Below are 20,000 nucleotides of genomic sequence, written 5' to 3'. Positions count from 1 at the left end.
AAATCTGAGAAAGAGTCAAACAAAGACCTTAAAATTGCAACATAATTTAATTAAATTAAACTAAATCTAGAGGGACACGGTGGCTTAGTGGGTAGCACGTTCGCCTCACACCTCCAGGGTCGGGGTTCGATTCCCGCCTCCGTGTGTGCGGAGTTTGCATGTTCTCCCCGTGCCTCGGGGGTTTCCTCCGGGTACTCCGGTTTCCTCCCCCGGTCCAAAGACATACATGGTAGGTTGATTGACATCTCTGGAAAATTGTCCGTAGTGTGTGAGTGTGTGAGTGAATGAGAGAGTGTGTGTGTGCCCTGCGATGGGTTGGCACTCCGTCCAGGGTGTATCCTGCCTCGATGCCCGATGACGCCTGAGATCCCGTGACCCGAGAAGTTCGGATAAGCGGTAGAAAATGAAATGAATGAATGTGTGATAAACTAAATCTAAATAAACTTAATACTTAAACTCATTTTTTAGTGCTGTATTAAAATTTATTTTTACTGATGGACATATTATTATTATTATTATTATTATTATTATTATTATTATTATTGTTTGTTTGTTTGTTTGTTTGTTTGTTTGTTTATTAACAGTAAAAGGTTCAGGAATCCCGTCTGTACGAGATCAGTTTAACAAACACAAGATTTCTAAATCGAGTTGGTTAACAGTTTGAACTCAGCTCTGGTTGATGGCTGCAGTTTAGAGAAAATCCCTAATGAAGCCGTTCACACCGTTTAAGGCATCTGCGTGCTGCTGCTGCTGCTGCTGTATCTACTCTTTAATCTTACAGGATGTTCGGTTCGGTTCACACCTTGTGATTTCTTTAACTGCCAACAGTTTGAGAATTTCTTTCAACGAGGTTCGCCCGAGCTGAGACAGATGGCTGCCGATTAATCCCTTCGAGCTAAATCGAGCCGTGCTGTTTAAGTCAGACAGAATTGTGTTATCACGAGAACCTCACACACACGCACACGCACACGCACACACACACACACACACACACACACACACACACACACACACACACACACACACACACACACACACACACACACACACAGATGTATTGTAAACTTTTGGCACTTTAGATTATCACTCCTCACTGATTATTTTCTGGTGAGAAGTAATTATCCTGCCTAATTTCCGAAGGTCACTGCGCTCTCGTCTCATACGGTTTGTGTCTCCACTGATATGAATCATGCCGCTGATGATTAAAGGCTGTTCGCTCAGGTTGATTATTTTTCTTTGAACCATCCACTTATTAAAAAGTTAGAATTTTCTTATAAAATTAATATTATAGACATATTTATGTCTCTTATTTTTCTCCAAGGAATAACAGCACAGCGACTGATGACCCTAGAATATTTTATAGTATCTAACAGTCATATGATTTAAATATGTCGAGAACATTTTTATGAAAAAAAAGAACGTTTATTTTGTACATCAACACTTTTAGCTTAAAATTAGAATTTCTCTCAATGTTTCTTCCAATCTAATAAACCTTAAAGGTGATGATTTATGACTTTAATGGTTTAATGTTTGTGAGAGACACCAAAAATACCACATATATTTTAATGAAGAAAATAAATAACATGAATAAGAGCTTTGTCTTTGCAAAGCCACCAAGAAGGATAGAAGAAGAAGAAGAAGAAGAAGAAGAAGAAGAAGAAGAAGAAGAAGAAGAAGAAGAACAAGAAAAAGTTTTTTCGTGTTTCTTTTTTTTATTATAGATGTAAACTGTAATACCAATAAGTAAATAAATGATTGAATAATAGAGTCTGTAAAGAGAAATAGTGTTAGTTATGTTCACTGTGCTTGGAAAAAAAAAGGAGTGAGAAAGAGATGGATAATATTTAATAGAGAGAGAGAGATCGAGTCTGCGATGGAGAGAAAGAGAGAAGATGACTGAGAGAGAGAATGTACTGATGACTAGATTTATAAAGTTCGTCGCAACAAACTTTGATGTTGGCTTTGACGAGGCAAGTATTCGCAAAGGCCGGTGCTTTTTGGAGGCGAGTGGACATAAGGGTCAGTGCTACTTTTTGAGGCAAGTGGACATAAAACTTGTGAAATTTAGTGGAGCGCTAGGGTGCCAAAACATTTGGAGGAAACTCGTTCTGAGTGTTTTGATATGTCACATGTCCATGTTATAAAAAGTTTTTTGATTTTGCATATATTGTGGGCGGCGCTATGGGACAACCGAAAGGCCAGTCAATACACCAATTTAAACCTTTGTTCAGAGTATCACCCTAAAGGAGCTGGCCAAGTTTGGTGTAGATAGTTTGAAAGCTTTCCGAGTTATAAACCTCCAAAGTTTATAATGGGAGTCTATGGGGAAAAAGGCCACATTGAGACCCGGTATCCGAACTCGGATCGCTTAGAAAAGTCATAGCAACAAACTTCAGAGCGGCGTCTACAACATATCCGAATTTGGTTCATGTGGCTCGAAAGCCCTAGGAGGAGTTACTCGATAAATTTTTGTCTAAGCTTAAATAGGAAACCAGAATGTTGGCTTCTACAAAGCGACATAATGAGCTAGATGGAGAATAGAGATGGAGACAGTAATGGAGAGAGATAAAGATGGTGAAAGATATGTGTTAGAAGGAGGAGGCGTTATATTCAATCTATCTTTAAAAAAATGCAGAAATAAAGGCGTTTTCTTTTTTGCGTTCTCTGTGTTACAAAACAACCCTGATGTTAATTGAAGCATTATTACATGTTTGCCGGTTCTCCTTTTATAAAAAAAAAAAAGCTTATTAGCATCGGGCAGCTTCGTGTCTCTGAATCTGGGGCTTGTCACAAACTGGAATGAAGGAAATAATGGTGATGAATTATACATTTTGCTGTAATTATAGGTTATGATAAATAAATAGTACAGATAGTTTAATAAATAAATACAGGTTGGTGTGTTAGTCATCACCACAGGATTGTGTGTGTGTTTGCATGTGTATTGTTTAGAGGAAAAGAAAGTAAATCTTGTTCCACAGAACTATTAAAACATCCATTAAACTGTCATTTAATGAAGATAACGATCTAAAACACACACCAGAATTTGCCCACATGCATCAGCATCGACAATTAACACCAACACACACTCTGTGGTAGATTTTACAGCTATCGAACAGTAGCTCTACCGAAAGGGCACAACCAAAACTGCACATTATCGCATATTCAGACCCTAGAGACGGATGTAGCTAAGCTCGTACTTGCATGTGACTCACAAACTAAATGAAATGTTTCAGTCAGGAGTTAGGTCTCATCAGAGTACCAAAAAAGCAAGAAATTGTAAAAAGATTCAGCTAGGAGAACATCTAGCTCATTCATTCGTTCATTTTCTATCCGAACTTCTCGGGTCACGGGGAGCCTGTGCCTATCTCAGGCGTCATCGGGCATCGAGGCAGGATACACCCTGGACGGAGTGCCAACCCATCACAGGGCACACACACACTCTCTCATTCACTCACACACTCACACACTACGGACAATTTTCCAGAAATGCCAATCAACCTACCATGCATGTCTTTGGACCGGGGGAGGAAACCGGAGTACCCGGAGGAAACCCCCGAGGCACGGGGAGAACATGCAAACTCCACACACACAAGGCAGAGGCGGGAATCAAACCCCCAACCCTGGAGGTGTGAGGCGAACGTGCTCGAGATCAAACATTCTCAGAGTGGAATGGCCGTAAGCGAGACATCTAGCAGCTAATTAAGTTAATTGATATCAGTTCTGTAACATGATTAGAGATAAAAGGGATGTCTTAATGAGGCAGAGTCTCACAGAAGATCTGCGGAAAGAGTGCGTAAAAAGATTGTGGAATACTTTAAAAACAATGTTCCTTAATGTCAAATTGCAAAGGCTTTGCAAATCTCATCATCTACAGTGCAGAACATCGTCTAAAGTTTCAGACAAACCGGAGAAATCTCTGAGCGTAAGGGACAAAGCCGAAGACATTTATCGGGCGCTCGTTGCCTTCGGGCCCTCGGACGACACTGAATTCTACATGGGCCCAGGAACACTTCCGGAAGCCAATCCACCGTGCCATCTGCAGATGCAAACTAAAGCTCTATCATGCAGAAAGGAAGCCGTATGTGAGTAATAGTCCAGAAGCACCGCCGTTTCAAAGTGGAGAAGTTTTCTATGGACAGACGAGTCCAAATCTAACATTCTTGATGGAAATTACAGACGCCGTGTCCTCCGGACTAAAGAGGAGGGAGACGTTCCAATGTATTATCAGCATTCAGTTTAAAATCCAGCATCTCTGATGGTATGGGGTGCATAAGTGCGTACGGTCTGGGCAGCTTTCATGTTTTAGAAGGGACTATGAATGCTAACAGGTATATAAAGGTTTTAGAGCAACATGAGCTCCCCTTCAGACGTATTTCAGGGAAGGCCTTGTGTATTTCAGCAGGACAATAAAAACCACATACTGCAGCTTTCTTCGTAGTAGAGTCCGGTAGATGTCTTCACGGGTCCACTTGGATTCGAAAACCCGAGGTCCGACCCAAGACTCGAGCGGGTTCGGTTCTAAAAGTTTCACGTGTACCTCGGACACAGGTCGGGTCTAATAATAGCGGCGTCGGGTCTCGGGTATCAAATTTAAAATGAATGTGTTTTTACCGAATGGACCCGAGAAGACCCGAACTACTGTATCTCGTGTGTGTGCATCGACTCGAGTCCTTTTCCAACCTCTCCGCTGTTTGCCAAGACCGCTTGCGACATGTGGCTGGCGACGTGTGGCTGGCGGTAAGCTAATTTTCGTTGAAACAGACCTGTCAATCAATTTTGAATCCGTGCTGTAATGGTTACTTTAGTGTAGATTTATGCAACATTCGGGTCCACTCGGGTTAAAAAAAAATGCCAACGGGTCGGGTCGGACTCGGGTCAAATTTTTTCGGGTTTGTTTTGGGTCGGGTCTTTCTTAAAAATATATATATGCACGTCGGGTTCGGGTAAAAAGTGATTCGGGTCACTTCGAGTCGGGTAGATTTCTTTAGACCTGAGAAGACCTCTAGAGTTCGGGTGATGAATCGGCTGCCTGCTGTCCAGATTTTTCGCCTATAGAGAACATTCGGCGCATCGTTAAAAGAAAAATATGTCAAAGACGACCACAAACTCTTCAGCAGCTGGACACCTCTACCTATAGGCAAGAATGGGACCAAATTCTAACAGCAAAACTCCAGACATCTTCAGACTGTTTTAAAAAGAAGAGAAGATGCTACACCACGGTAAACATGCTCTGTCCCAATTAGTTTGAGACCAGATTTGAGACCTATTTTATTGGATAAAAGTGTCAAATTTCTCCAGTTAAACATCGGTTATGTATTGTTATGTAATATTCAGCAGATAGACGGTGATAAGATTAATTAGCCAGGATAACTAAAATATTTTTTTTAAAAATCACAGTGATTCCAGACAGAAATTACATTATGTTACATTAGAGCAAACATTCACATTCTCTTTGTGTTTCCTTCGTAGGTCTTACATTTGACTATAATCCAGTGTCACTGCTGTCATCCTCTGAGTGCTTGCTGAGATGTAAGTGCTTTAACAATGTGTGTTTGTCTGAGGTCTGAGCTTCAAGTCAAATCTTTACAGCGACATCACCGTCTCCTGGTTACCATGACGGCCAGAGATGAGAGAAAGAGAAATATTAGAGAGTGAGGGAGACTGAAGGAAATGAGACAAAAAGTGTGACGTAGTAAGAAATAAGAGAAGAAAACAATGCAAGGAATCACTAACGATAATTACAGATAAACAGCCTAAGCATGTGATATGATGCATATATTAATATGTACATTTAAAGCAGCTAATAGTTTTTAACAATGCAATATAGAGCAGGTTCAACATGATGCAATTTAATATTTTGCAAGGCCACGCCTCTTTTTTAGAGACTGTACTGAGTTCATGCTTTTTTACTGGAAATGGCAGGTACAGATGCCATACCTCCTTCACTGAGACTAATAGGTACAGATGTCATGTCTTCTCCAGTGGAAATGGCAGGTACAGATGCCATACCTCCTTCACTGGGACTAATAGGTACAGATGCCATGTGTCTTCAAGAGAAAATGCAATGCAGAGGCCAGACCTCCTCGACTGGGATTAAGACACAGGGGCAACACCTTTTTTAATGATGCTGACATGTACATAGGTCACATATATGTAACTGGGACTAACGAGCACCAAGGACACGCCTCTGAGACTGACCAGTTTTCCTCTAATGAAAAGGAAAGGCACAGAGGCTACATTTTCACTGATACCACAGATGCCATGCCTGATACTGACAAGAATAGATGATACTCCCTTTATATGAACTGGTAGATCACATAACTTTTCCAGGACTGACAGATACAGAGGCCACACCTTCTTCCCTAGGACTGACAGATACAGAGGCCACACCTTCTTCCCTAGGACTGACAGATACAGAGGCCACACCTTCTTCTCTAGGACTGACGGGGGCAGAGGCCACACCTTCTTCTCTAGGACTGACAGATACAGAGGCCACACCTTCTTCTCTAGGACTGACAGATACAGAGGCCACACCTTCTTCTCTAGGACTGACAGATACAGAGGCCACACCTTCTTCTCTAGGACTGACAGATACAGAGGCCACACCTTCTTCTCTAGGACCGACAGATACAGAGGCCACTCCTTCTTCTCTCTAGGACTGACAGATACAGAGGCCACACCTTCTTCTCTAGGACTGACAGATACAGAGGCCACACCTTCTTCTCTAGGACTGACAGATACAGAGGCCACACCTTCTTCTCTAGGACTGACAGATACAGAGGCCACACCTTCTTCTCTAGGACCGACAGATACAGAGGCCACACCTTCTTCTCTAGGACCGACAGATACAGAGGCCACACCTTCTTCTCTAGGACTGACAGATACAGAGGCCACACCTTCTTCCCTAGGACCGACAGATACAGAGGCCACACCTTCTTCTCTAGGACTGACAGATACAGAGGCCACACCTTCTTCTCTAGGACTGACAGATACAGAGGCCACACCTTCTTCTCTAGGACTGACAGATACAGAGGCCACACCTTCTTCTCTAGGACTGACAGATACAGAGGCCACACCTTCTTCTCTAGGACTGACAGATACAGAGGCCACACCTTCTTCTCTAGGACTGACAGATACAGAGGCCACACCTTCTTCTCTAGGACTGACAGATACAGAGGCCACACCTTCTTCTCTAGGACCGACAGATACAGAGGCCACACCTTCTTCTCTAGGACTGACAGGTGCAGAGGCCACACCTTCTTCCCTAGGCCTGACAGATACAGAGGCCACACCTTCTTCCCTAAGACTGACAGATACAGAGGCCACACCTTCTTCCCTAAGACTGACAGATACAGAGGCCACACCTTCTTCTCTAGGACCGACAGATACAGAGGCCACACCTTCTTCTCTAGGACTGACAGATACAGAGGCCACACCTTCTTCTCTAGGACTGACAGATACAGAGGCCACACCTTCTTCTCTAGGACTGACAGGTGCAGACGTCCTTTACTAGCACTAACAGACACAAACCGCCTGCCTCCTCCAGCCACACCTCTCCATCTGACAGTCACAGATGGTTCAGCACCACCACCACCACCACCACCACCACAGACACTGACAGGTAAAGAGGCCCAACTTTCTACACTGAAAATGAAAGGAACAGAGGTTACATCTTCACCGAGACACACTGCCACATCGCTTCCACGGCGTCTGACACAGAGAGCTCTGTAGATTACACAAATAAAACATTTTGCTCCTTCTGACAAGCAGAAATGAAACCAGCTCCAGATTTCTAGTCTTTTCAATTCACAGATGAAGGCTATCAGGCTATTACGATTCCTTTGTTTCACTGCTTGTTAGTGACATTGATTCAGTGACTCAGTGCTCAACTTGTTATTTCTCCTCAAACAAATGCCTGTATGACGCAGATTTCTCCATCTGGACAGATCGAGGCAGGAGGACAAGTCCGTAGCATGTAGAATCTTATCTGACAAAAAAAAGCAATGACAGTAATTAGCCATGGGACATTAACCCTGTCTCTGTTAATGACAGTGAGAGAGCTGATTTGTTTTTAACCCTCTGAGGTTAGACGTACCTTATACACAGTGCTTTGAATCCGAAAACAGAAAGCAGCTTGTTAAAAAAAACAACAAATCGTCTGGTTATTACATGACTCAAGCAGTAAAAGACGTGGACGTTCTCGGTTTTGTCGGACGTCAATGTGCCTTTCAACCCGAAATTGTAGACACAAACTGTGGACTGCGTAAAGTAGGCGTCATTTACAGGGTTGTTTGTGCTAGGCTTTGGTCTCTGCGATTCAATTTAAACACAGAGTACTTTGCTATGTTTTTTCCATCTTAGCTTTGTTTTTGGATTCCTGATTCCTTTGGATTCCTGACACGAATCAGCCAACAACAATGCCGACCATGGGATGTGCCTTGATCAACAGGCTCAAAACTTTAACAAATGACAAGACAGCTAGAGAGCAAGAATGTCTGTCATGTCAGGGTGGTAGGGTCAGAGTTACGCTCTCTCTCCTGTCAGTCACAATGGCACTAACCGATCACGATTTACTGTGAGCTAATATGTGCAGAAAAGGACAGACATTGTGTGTTACACCAGCGAGAAGTAGCTTGTGTTGTGAGTGGGAGTTAGCAAACGGCTAACTAGATAAAGCCTTTGTCACACACACATTTTACATCCATTCATTCATTCATTCATTCATTTTCTACCGCTTTATCCGAACTTCTCGGGTCACGGTGAGCCTGTGCCTATCTCAGGCGTCATCAGGCATCGAGGCAGGATACACCCTGGACGGAGTGCCAACCCATCGCAGGGCACACACACACTCTCATTCACACACACACTCACACACTACGGACAATTTTTCCAGAGATGCCAATCAACCTACCATGCATGTCTTTGGATCGGGGGAGGAAACCGGAGTACCCGGAGGAAACCCCCGAGGCACGGGGAGAACACGCAAACTCCATACACACAAGGCGGAGGTGGGAATCGAACCCCCAACCCTGGAGGTATGAGACGAACGTGCTAACCACTAAGCCACCGTGCCCCCTACACACTTTACAATGCAGTGAAATTTCTTTCTTCACCTATCTCAGCTTGTTAAGGTCAAATTACAGGGTCATCCCATGATATGGTGCCCCAGGAGCAGACAGCCTTGCTCAAGGGCCCAAGAATGGCAGCTTAGTCTTGAACCCCAGGCTCAAGACTTGAGCTGTAATTTCTTGAGCCCCTTAAAAAAGAAAATGGGCTCATTAGGACAGCCATCTGGGAAGACTGATGAAAGTTTTCTTATTGGAATTTGCCATCATTCCATCTCAAAAGATATCAGGGGAGGAATATAGCATTGCAGAGCAGGGCATCGTTCCCAGGATCACCATGGCCCTGAGCAGGATATAGTGCTGACTGAAGATTAATTAGTGAAGGTATGTATTATATTAACATCTCAGGTCCGGTACAACAGTAAATACACATTGTACACTGAACAAGTCTTGATTGATCGATCAGGTCTGGTGTATAATTATTAGCATGAATACTTCTGTAAGTGCAGGAACTGAGTGGTGCTGAGATGTTTGTTAATGTGGGCCATGTTGAAAATGCAGGCCTGCTGTGGTGGTAAGGAGAAAACAGAGGCCAGTTGAGGGAGATAAAAGCATGATGGAGACTCATGGAGAGATTATCTGGTGCAGGAGAGGGGGGAGGAGAATCAGAGGATTATCAGGATAAGAGTGAGGGGAAGGGAGTGGATTATGGTGAGGAGAGCTGGATTCCAAAATAATCCCTTCAGAGGGAAAAGCTTCACATTATTCACTACTGCTAAGAGCTAAAAGCTGTAGAAAGAAGAGTGTTTGTTCCTGTAGCACTCATAACACACACACACACACACACACACACACACACACACACACACACACACACACACACACACACACACACACACACCTCTCTATGCAGAATCCTGCAACAGAGACACAAGAACCTAAAAGGAACACTGGTTAACTTGAGAGAACTCTCTATTTCTCTCTCTCTCTCTCTCTCTCTCTCTCTCTCTCTCTCTCTCTCTCTCTCTCTCTCTCTCTCTCTCTCCGCTCAGTTGCTCTCGGTTGCTTCAGTTCTGGTTCCTCTGACTGTTTATGTTTATAACAGACTTCCCCTTCCTCTGCAAACTGCAGGCTTTTCACTCACTCCTGCTGTAATTACTTACTCTTATCCCTCTCTGTCTGTCTGTCTGTCTGTCTGTCTGTCTGTCTGTCTGTCTGTCTGTCTGTCTTTCAGCTCTTATACTGTATATTTGAGCTCTCTCTTGTGCGCTTGCTCTCTTCCTCTTTATGTCTGTTAACTAACATTCTATCATCTACATTTTCATTTTTTTATCTCCCAAGATTTAGTATAGTCTTTCTGATAGTGTTCGGGGCTCAGACAAACTCTCCCAGTTTAATTGTAGTTTAAAGACATATCTCTTTATTCAGATGTACACATAATACATCCCATAATCTCTAGCTCTAGTACATCTGATCACATGCACATTATCATCTAGTGCTGGCTAACATTATGAACATCAGCTGTACTAATTCCTCTCCACTGCTTCTCTTGTTCTACCCATCCAGAGGCATCCAGAAATTGTTCCAGCTCCACTCGTGTTCCGTGTCATGAAGATGTTGGACCTTCTTTCAGATGAGGCCAACCATGTGAGGATCCTGAGGCATCTAGAGATTTACCAGCTCCAGTTGGACTCTACTTTATGATGTATTCAGACAAGATACCAACTCCGTGTGGTCTTTGAGGGCAACAACCTCCTCATCGATACACAATTGTCAGACTGTATATTTGTAATCACACCCTCCAGTGTCACCCACATGAGGATGAGGTTCACTTATCTACTGAGAGAGAGAGAGAGAGAGAGAGAGAGAGAGAGAGAGAGAGAGAGAGAGAGAGAGAGAGAAACAAATAAAAGAGAAGCAAAAGAAAATTTGTCATCATCATCATCATCATCCAATGAGGTGGATTTTTTAAGACAAAGCTTAAACTTTGTTTAAACTTTAGTCTTTGAAATAAAAAATGTACAAAATAGTGTGATTCAAAATAGTGTGATCAGTAAGACGAGTGTGTTAATGAGAGTATGAATGAAAATGTGGGGGCACGGTGGCTTGTGTGTGTGGAGTTTGCATGTTTTCCCCGTGCCTCGGGGGTTTCCTCCGGGTACTCCGGTTTCCTCCCCCGGTCCAAAGACATGCATGGTAGGTTGATTTGCATCTCTGGAAAATTGTCCGTAGTGTGTGAGTGTGTGAGTGAATGCGAGTGTGTGTGTGCCCTGTGATGGGTTGGCACTCCGTCCAGGGTGTATCCTGCCTCGATGCCCGATGACGCCTGAGATAGGCACAGGCTCACCGTGACCCGAGAAGTTCGGATAAAGCGGTAGAAAATGAATGAATGAATGAATGAATGAATGAAGATGGAATAATGTCTCATGTAGAGAATGATGACCACTGAACCCTGTATTACTCTCTGCTTCTGTAAACACACCTCCAGCTTCACGCTCTCATTGTTATGTAACATAATTATATTTGTCCACCGTCGTCTTCCTGTAATACAGGCTCTGAAGATGAACGTTTACAGTAACTGCTTGTGTATCTTCAGACCTGGTGTATTTGTCCCTGATTATCTGTTTACAACCTTCCATAATCTTCAAACCATCAATTATCCAGTCTTTCATATTTTCCGTGTTTCAGCAGAGTGTAAACAGAGCCGAGAGACGATGATGAAGCTTTCGTTTTGTTCCACTAACCTACTTACTATACGTCGCTTGTCATTTCATTATCAACACTCCCATGTTACATAACACACACATTCCTTTCCCCTCTCTCTCTCTCTCTCTCTCTCTCTCTCTCTCTCTATCTATCAGTTATTATCATCTGTATTTAAAAAAATAGCAGCTTATATTGTGTACAATGGAATCATTTCATACGTAGTGAACGAAAAAATATCACAAACTGCAAAATGAAATTTTACATCATCTTATTTTCATGTAGCATTTTTAAAGTGTGATGTTCCTTCCATGTAGACATGTACACAGATATACTTTAATACGTAATGTAATTTATTATTTATTATTTATTTATTTGTGTATTGTACCCTCGTTAATATATGTTTTTAATCATTTATCACCAAGTTGCTAGTATAATGGATATTAATGAAATTATTTTAAAAAAAGAATAAAAATTGAAAAGAATAAAAAGTTATAAACGGGAGCCTGTGCCTATCTCAGGCGTCATCGGGCATCAAGGCAGGATACACCCTGGACGGATAAGAGGTAGAAAATGTATGAACGAATGAAAAAAAAAGTTCTAAAAAAGGACAAGGGGAAGGTGTACAGGACAGTGGTGAGACCGCCATGCTGTACGGTTTAGAGACAGTGTCACTGACGAAGAGACAGGAGTCAGAGCTAGAGGTAGCCGAGCTGAAGATGTCAAGGTTCTCTTTGGGACAAGATTGGACAGGATTTAGGACGAGTACATCAGAGGGACGGCTCATGTTGGACGTTTGGGGGACAAAGTTAGGGAGGCCAGATTAAGATGGTTTGGACATGTTCAGAGGAAGGAGAGTGAGTATATCAGTAGGAGAATGTTGGACATGGAGCTGCCAGGCAGGAGGCAAAGAGGAAGGACAAAGAGGAGGTATATGGATGTAATTAATGAGGATATGAAGCTAGTGGGTGCAAGTGTTGAGGTGCAGAAGATAGGATAGGTGGAGAGAGATGATTCGCCGTGGCGACCCCTGAAGGGAAAATTATAAAAAATGATTAATTAAAAAAAAAAATGAAAAAAAAAATTCAAAATGGATTTTTTTTTACACAAGGTCATACTAATCGAACATTAAAATGTATTTTTAATTACTTTTAAATAATTCAATTTAATTATTTATTTTTGTGTGTCATACTTTATAAAAGTGTAACATTTCTACTAATGTTTCTTCTCTTACCAGAATATGTTCATATATTTTAATAGTAAAAATATTACATGAATATTGTCTTTGTCTTTAACGTGTATAATATTTGATTACTGTATGTTTTATTATCATAATAATCACCATGTCGCCCGTTTAATGGATATAAAAGAAATTAATAAAAAAGAAAGAAAGTTGTCGACCCGCTAACTTGTTTTTAAGGATTTTACTTTTTTTTTATACGCATCTGCTAAACATTGATGGAGTTACTCTTGTAAACTACCGCCTCCATGTACGCTTGTGTAAATGAAACCTTTATAAAAAGGACATTTGATCAATAACGTGCCAGCTGCTCGGTTTCAGATGTCTTCTACAAGCTTGATCTCTGAAGGTTCACCTGTAAACAAAGCCAACGAGAGCAGAAAGCAGGAGATGCGTGAGATTCGGTCATGACTGACATGTTGAGACACTGGCACAGTTTACTCTATCACACACACACACACACACACACACACACACACACACACACACACACACACACACACACACACACACACACATGGGAAACAAACCTAGCTAACATCAGTGTCAAAATACATTGCTTGGCATTTTACAGAAAGTGAGCATCAAATCTGTGGCTTCTAACCAAACTTTCCGAAACACTTCAAACCTTAGAGGTGACTTTGTAAAAACGCATCAACATATTTTTGTAAGTCTGGTGTTTAAAGTCTGGTGTTTAAAGTCTGGTGTTTAAGCTGGTTTTGTAAAAGTCACCTTAAATGTGAGGAGAACCTCCTTCAAGAATAACTTACAATGTAAACGCTAGGGCTTCAGGTTGTGCACATAATGCCCCTTTTAAGGCGCGTGCTCTGAACTGCCCTGGAGGAGAACGAAGACGGGCCGGTGGCACGAGATCATGTGAGAGTCCACGCGCTGAAAAGTAGGTGTGTGTGTGTGTGTGTGTGTGTGTGTGTGTGTGTGTGTGTGTGTGTGTGTGTGTGTGTGTGTGTGTGTGTGTGTGTGTGAGTGAGTGAGTGAGTGAGTGAGTGAGAGAGAGAGAGAGAGAGAGAGCGGGGGGGGTTGAGGGGGTTAGAGAGAGAGAGACAAGGACAGAGAGAGAGAGACAAGGACAGGGAGAGAGAGGGGGGGGAGAGGGGGGAGAGCGAGAGAGAAACGGGGAGAGAGAGAAAGAGAGAGAGAGAGAGAGAGAGAGAGAGAGAGAGAGAGAGAGAGAGAGAGAGAAACAGGAGAAGAGAGAGAGAGAGGCGTGCGCACGCACACACATACACACTGACAGACCGACTGCAGTAACGACGGGGATTCAAACGGAAATGAACTTCAGCCTTTGATCGCTTGCTTGTCTTTGGCGGCGCTCGCGCGCGTCTCTCCGGTGAACTTCATGCAGTTTGGTCGCTTTAACGGCTCTGAGCGGAGCTTTGTGTATTTCATCCCATCTCTGTTTACTGTGTCGTTCAAAAGTTCTGGACTTTACATCATTATTAGCACATAATCTAAAAGAAAACAACACCATGAGAGGTGAGTAGAACAGATCTCCTTCAGTAGATTAAAGCTTAATTAGGCTTTATAACGTTTGTACGGAGACTAAAATACATTTGCTGTGAACACTTCTATATGTCGTGTTGGGATTGTTAATGACTTTGCACCTTATTCCCTTCCTGGGAAGTTTTGACAGCCACTAAAGTGACGTTCAGCTCGGTGTTTACTTGAGCAGTGACTGAATTCAGCTTCAATCCTAATCGTTTTCATCCTCCCTTAACGAGTGCACTACAGTGGGGGTGTTCTGCAGCCTACCGAGTGCACTACACGTAAGATGGCTGGGGATTTGGGATACGGATTTACTTATGTAACTAGAAGGGATCCAGCGTGATTATACACGTCTTAAAATGTCTCCGAACTTAATTTTACACAGCAGGTTGTAAAGAAATTGAGGGTTTATATGTGTGTGGTGATGTTTTATCCTAGTTCGGTGTTACCTGGAAACTACTTTGTTAATTAAAGTAAATTTAGTACTGTCGTGTTGTTTTGACTCAACAGCCACTTGTTTTATTAATGACAAATAGAGGTGTGTGTGTGTGTGTGTGTGTGTGTGTGTGTGTGTGTGTGTGTGTGTGTGTGTGTGTAACATGGCGGCAGTGGTGAATTGTGTGAACAGTGTGAACAGCCACTTGTTTCTTTATTAATGACAAAGGTGTGTGTGTATAACATGGCGGCAGTACTGAAGTGTGTCGGTCGCTGCTCCATTGACCCACTTCTGCCTATGAGGATTAACCTCACGCAGTGAAATCGATAAACAGAACACTGTTATCCTGCTCTATCTATTTTGAGTACAAAAGCCGCTGCTCTGAATGTAACAAAGCTTCATTGTTGGATGTTTGGGGGGAAAAAAGTTTGGCACAGAAAATAGGTCTCTTGGAAGAAACAGCGGCCTCTCTGGCCAAAGTGCGTCATTACCACCGGTCAATATGAAACGAACGCAGGGGTCAGAGAGTCCACTTGACTGAGGTGATTTCCCCGAGCTAGCAAACATGCTAGTCAGGGGGTGTTAAGCCGGATTTACCGGGTGGAATTGTCAGGTGGAACTCGCACATTGTAAAGTAATTATTTGACCACAGTGCCACAGCAAACACCAAGACATGGCTGATGAAGTTCGCTCAATGTCTGAGATTTCAGATTAAAATCACAGTGTGCGCTGCTAGAACACTCATCTTAATTCACTATTAGACTTACTGCATAGCTATAGGGCATGTGTGAATCACACGAATTAATATAACAGGCCATGAGCTCTTGTACAATGCGTTGCAAAGCTATCATCATACACACTGATGGGCAGAACAAAATGTCATAATACCTCAAGCTCACTTGAAGAATGGACATTTCTTCTCAAACCTGTTGCCTTTTCTGGATTGTGCGGATTTATGACATTATATTTGGTTGCACTCTATCATTACAGGACCTTCGACGTATAATCCGACATGATTTTATAGGTGTCCCGTTTGTTCGGTGTGATGAGTAACCATCGGGAACGTTTGTCTGGGGGAATCATTTGAGATGATCGTTTGGATTCGAAGTGAGAAAATCTCAGTTCCAACTGTCACAAACATACATCGTGGCTGTGTCTCATGTAAATGAACTGTCATGTTGTCACCTACTAGCATGAACAGAGTGTATGAAAGCAAACTTCAGACACAACACAACGTGTGCTTCACACACTCCATTTCCATGCTCAAGGACATGAAACTGTAGCTGCACCGAACTGTGCTCACACTTTAAAGTGAAATTCACAACAACAACAAAAAAAACTCTAGCCTCGTGGAGCTTGTGTACCTGTTCATCAGAATGAGAAGTATTGTCATTCCCAACAAAAATACTCCAGCTTCCAGTGCACATTTCATTTACCGATAATGTTTTAAAGTCCTTTCACCAGTCAGCAGATGAGCATCAATGATCTAACGCTACTAATTTATTTAGAGCCTTCTGAAAAACCATGGATATTTTTTTCCAAACTTAATAACAAAAGCAATACAACTTGAGACCAAACAAACCTTGATCTTTATAAAATATTAAAGGCTTGCTATATGACTCTGTAGTGCTGCTGATTGGGAGGGTTTGATTGGACGGTTTTGAGCATTTACGTGTTTGTTCATAAGTCACCTTGGATAAAAGCGTCAGTCAAATGAAACAAATAAATATAAAAGAACTGTTACCGGCTCTGAAAAATCTTACCTGCTCTTTTTTCTTTTTAATTGTCTGACCGTACCTTAACAAGACAGACCTTATGTAATGCTTAATCAATTTTCATAATTATACAGACTTTCATCTAAAACCAGTTCTTGGTCTCACACGTTTCTTTCAGAGAGTTTTTGGATATTGTCTTAGACTTATATTACCAAATGAAAATTATTGAATCATCTATCTATCTGTCTGTCTGTCATGTTTGTGTTGAAAGCCTAACATTTTAGTTTGAAAATAAACTATATGGTGTTTAGAACAGAGCTGATTAATTAATCAACTGATTAATTGATTCAAGTAATGTCTTTTATTTGTTTCACATATTTATTTATTTATTTATTTATTTATTTTTAACTTAAGCCTGATTTATTTGTGTGAACGTGAACAAGGCCATGTTTGGGACTGAGCTGATAAACATACATTAACATGTCCTTACAGTCGTGTTGGTCGTGATTGAGCGGTTTGACCTTGAGCTGTGTACAGTGTGTAATTGGAATAAAGCAATCTATTCCTTCTTTCTCTTCTTCTCTTTTACGGACACACGCTTAAGTTCCGGGCCCATGCATTAATGTTTCATGAGGTAGTACAGCATCATGGACTGATACGTACTCGACCTCTGCCTCTCTTCTCCGAGCCGCCTCTCTTCCTCTCTCAGCTCGTACAGTAACTGTTATTGTTGATTTCACGGTTTTCACTTTCTCAGAGAACGAATCATGACAATATCAGTTCCACACACTGTAGAAATATCTCACATTTATGAAACTAAGTGCCTCAATAAGTTGCTGACTATAAAGTCATTGTCTGCACCGGTATGACACGATTCCTTCTTGTCATGTGTGTACCATCATACAGACACACTGCTATCACCTGTCCAATGCTTCACACACCCATATTTAATGTTTCCTTTACTCCAAACTGAAGACTAAAGTTACTCAGAAGTCGTATTTCTGTTTCTCTCCCAGTGATGTGATAAAGCTGGACATTTGAGACCTGTTTTACAAGGAATCTGAATGAATGAGCAACCCAAACATGCTTGCCTTGTTTTTTCTTTCCCTTGACTGTTCTCCTACTTAAAGTCTCAAAGAATTCAAGGCTAATAATAAAAACTCGGGATCCTGGTTTCACCTGGTTTTATTAGACGTAATGATCTACAGAAAAACATTTCATTCCAGATTACCTGTAGGAAAAAAAGAAAGTCTTGACGCGAACGAATCCTCAGACGAGAGAAGAAAACACGATCATTAAAAATGTATTAGAGACGCTAGTTTTTTTCCTTTTTAGTGGTGACTAATTAAACACCAACACACATCGGGAGCTTTAATTCAGTCCTGTTACTTATACTGAAGCGTGGTTTCATCTCCGTCTGCATATTTCATGAGAAGCGGTGGTATCATTCCACCGTCTTACTTTACAGCTCTGCTACGGCTATCAGACATGTGCTAAAATATATAAAGCACAATGTTATGGATTCTAAACTATCACTTCATTTCATTAAACACAAGTTCTTTATCCAAACTTGGTCCGGTTGATAAGTGGATCGGTCATCAGTTCGTTCTTATATCATCTCTCTTGTAGAGTACTTTGTGTTCTCTTTGTTCAAGAGGGATTTTGGGGAAAGGGTTAGTTAGTTAGTGTTACATCAATCAGAAAACCTAGAACAATTTGAATCTTTTTATTTATTAAAAAAGACAGAAAACACAGACTCCCAAAAGAGTTCTGGTTAACTATAACGCTAGCTTGAATTAGATTCATCTTAATAGCTTGCTTTTTTTTTCACATAGTGTTACACATTTCACATTTTTTCCCTCTTCACTGTTAATTTAATTCCTGCTGAATAATCCTGATAAACTGATCAATCTTTTAGCAGATCTTATAGCAGATCTTTTTCAATCTGCTAGCGGTGGAAAAAAGGAAACTTTAGTGACTTTCAGACAGGTGAAAACCGAAGATTATCTTTAAAACATCCTAACTTTATTGAGCATAGCCACAGAAAGCTAGGAAACTAACATTAGGAACCTGATCAGTATTGACTACTTCATGGTAGAGTAGAATTAACTAGCTAGCAGAAGAGTGTGACCTAAATAAAGTTAGCTAGCTTGGTGTTTAGAAATATGTCCAAAATCCTGGCTAGGCAACCTTAGAAAACAGTTAGAAATGTCTGAGCTATTTAACCAGCCATATATTTAAAATGTCTAAAATGAAAGTTGGCTATCATTAGTGAGCTAACATTACAACATATCCAAAAGCGTAGCTACTGTAGCTGCACTTATATAAAATCAAGTCCCAGATAGCTAACTTATATATGCTAAAACAAGAGTAGCTAGCCAGATGATGTGAGAGTACATGCACAGGTATAGCTAGCTAGTATAGCTCCTCAGCATTAGCCATGGTTTAGCGCTATATACTCTGATGTAAATACAATCATTGTAAATAAGACCTTTGGATGTCTGACAGTTTTGTGTGTGTGTGTGTGTGTGTGTGTGTGTGTTTTAAAGAAAGAACTGGACGTTCAGCACTGACACTGATTACATGCTGAGAGAGAGAGAGAGAGAGAGAGAGAGAGAGAGAGAGAGAGAGGTAGAGGAGATAAGGAGAGTAAGATTACTTACAGCTTCTCTCCTGAGAAACACAAACCCGTATAAATCTTGTTTAATTAGCCCTCGCGGTGACGTCAGCCGAGCAGAACGCACAGAATCTAATGAATTTTTCTCCCATGTTTGTGACTCAAAGCCTGAAGCAGACTGAGCGTGAACACTACTGAAAGCTTCAGTGGAGAAACTTCCACCAGATCTTTATCCCTGAACGATAAAACATGAGTTATTAGAGTTCACATTCATTTAAAACTACAGCATTAATATCGTCCTGAATGTGGCCAGAACACACGAGTTTCGCACCTTTACAGACTCAGAGGTTGTTTGGGGACAGGCCTTATTATCAGATTTGCTCGATTACGCAACTCGATACGTCACTTTATTTTTTTTTTTTTTACAAAATTAAAAATGTTGATTTTCTGTTGTTGTTGTTGTTGTTGTTGTTGTTGTCTGTATTCAGCTCCAGTTTCGAATTTCCACACCAAGTCTCCAACGTTTATTCTAAAATGGCTTCCTCTGTGTATCTGTGTGTGTTTGTGTGTGTCTCTGTCTCTGTCCTCTTCAGTATAAATGTGTTAGTGTGCTATTTTCTATGACTAGTGTAGTGTGTGGTTAATTAATGTAGTTCCAAAGCAAACAATAGACTCAGGTGTGTCTGTTTTGTCTGTAAATGTGTAGCTGGCCAAATAAAAC

General features: G+C 41.5%; 1 protein-coding gene and 1 long non-coding RNA gene across 2 annotated transcripts in view; one reads left to right on the top strand and one right to left on the bottom strand.

The window, feature by feature from the left end:
* Positions 1-13,177: 13,177 nt before the first annotated feature.
* Positions 13,178-14,008, bottom strand: LOC125138498. Its single transcript, XR_007137693.1, has 2 exons — positions 13,779-14,008; positions 13,178-13,363 (listed from the first exon to the last, which is right to left on the bottom strand). It is a non-coding gene; the product is annotated as an uncharacterized LOC125138498 (long non-coding RNA).
* A 182-nt stretch (positions 14,009-14,190) lies between these two features.
* The window catches only part of rorca (RAR-related orphan receptor C a), a 20,882-nt gene continuing 15,072 nt past the window's right edge, over positions 14,191-20,000 (top strand). Inside the window, exon 1 of the mRNA XM_027154096.2 lies at positions 14,191-14,502. Coding sequence (XP_027009897.2) covers positions 14,496-14,502 — 7 coding nt within the window. The 5' untranslated portion in view covers positions 14,191-14,495. The remainder of the gene's footprint in view (positions 14,503-20,000) is intronic.

Source organism: Tachysurus fulvidraco, chromosome 14 (genome assembly GCF_022655615.1).
Source record: "Tachysurus fulvidraco isolate hzauxx_2018 chromosome 14, HZAU_PFXX_2.0, whole genome shotgun sequence".
Classification (NCBI taxonomy): Eukaryota; Metazoa; Chordata; class Actinopteri; order Siluriformes; family Bagridae; genus Tachysurus; species Tachysurus fulvidraco.
The sequence above is the reverse complement of the archived record's forward strand: the minus strand, read 5'-3'. Positions and strand labels throughout refer to the sequence as shown.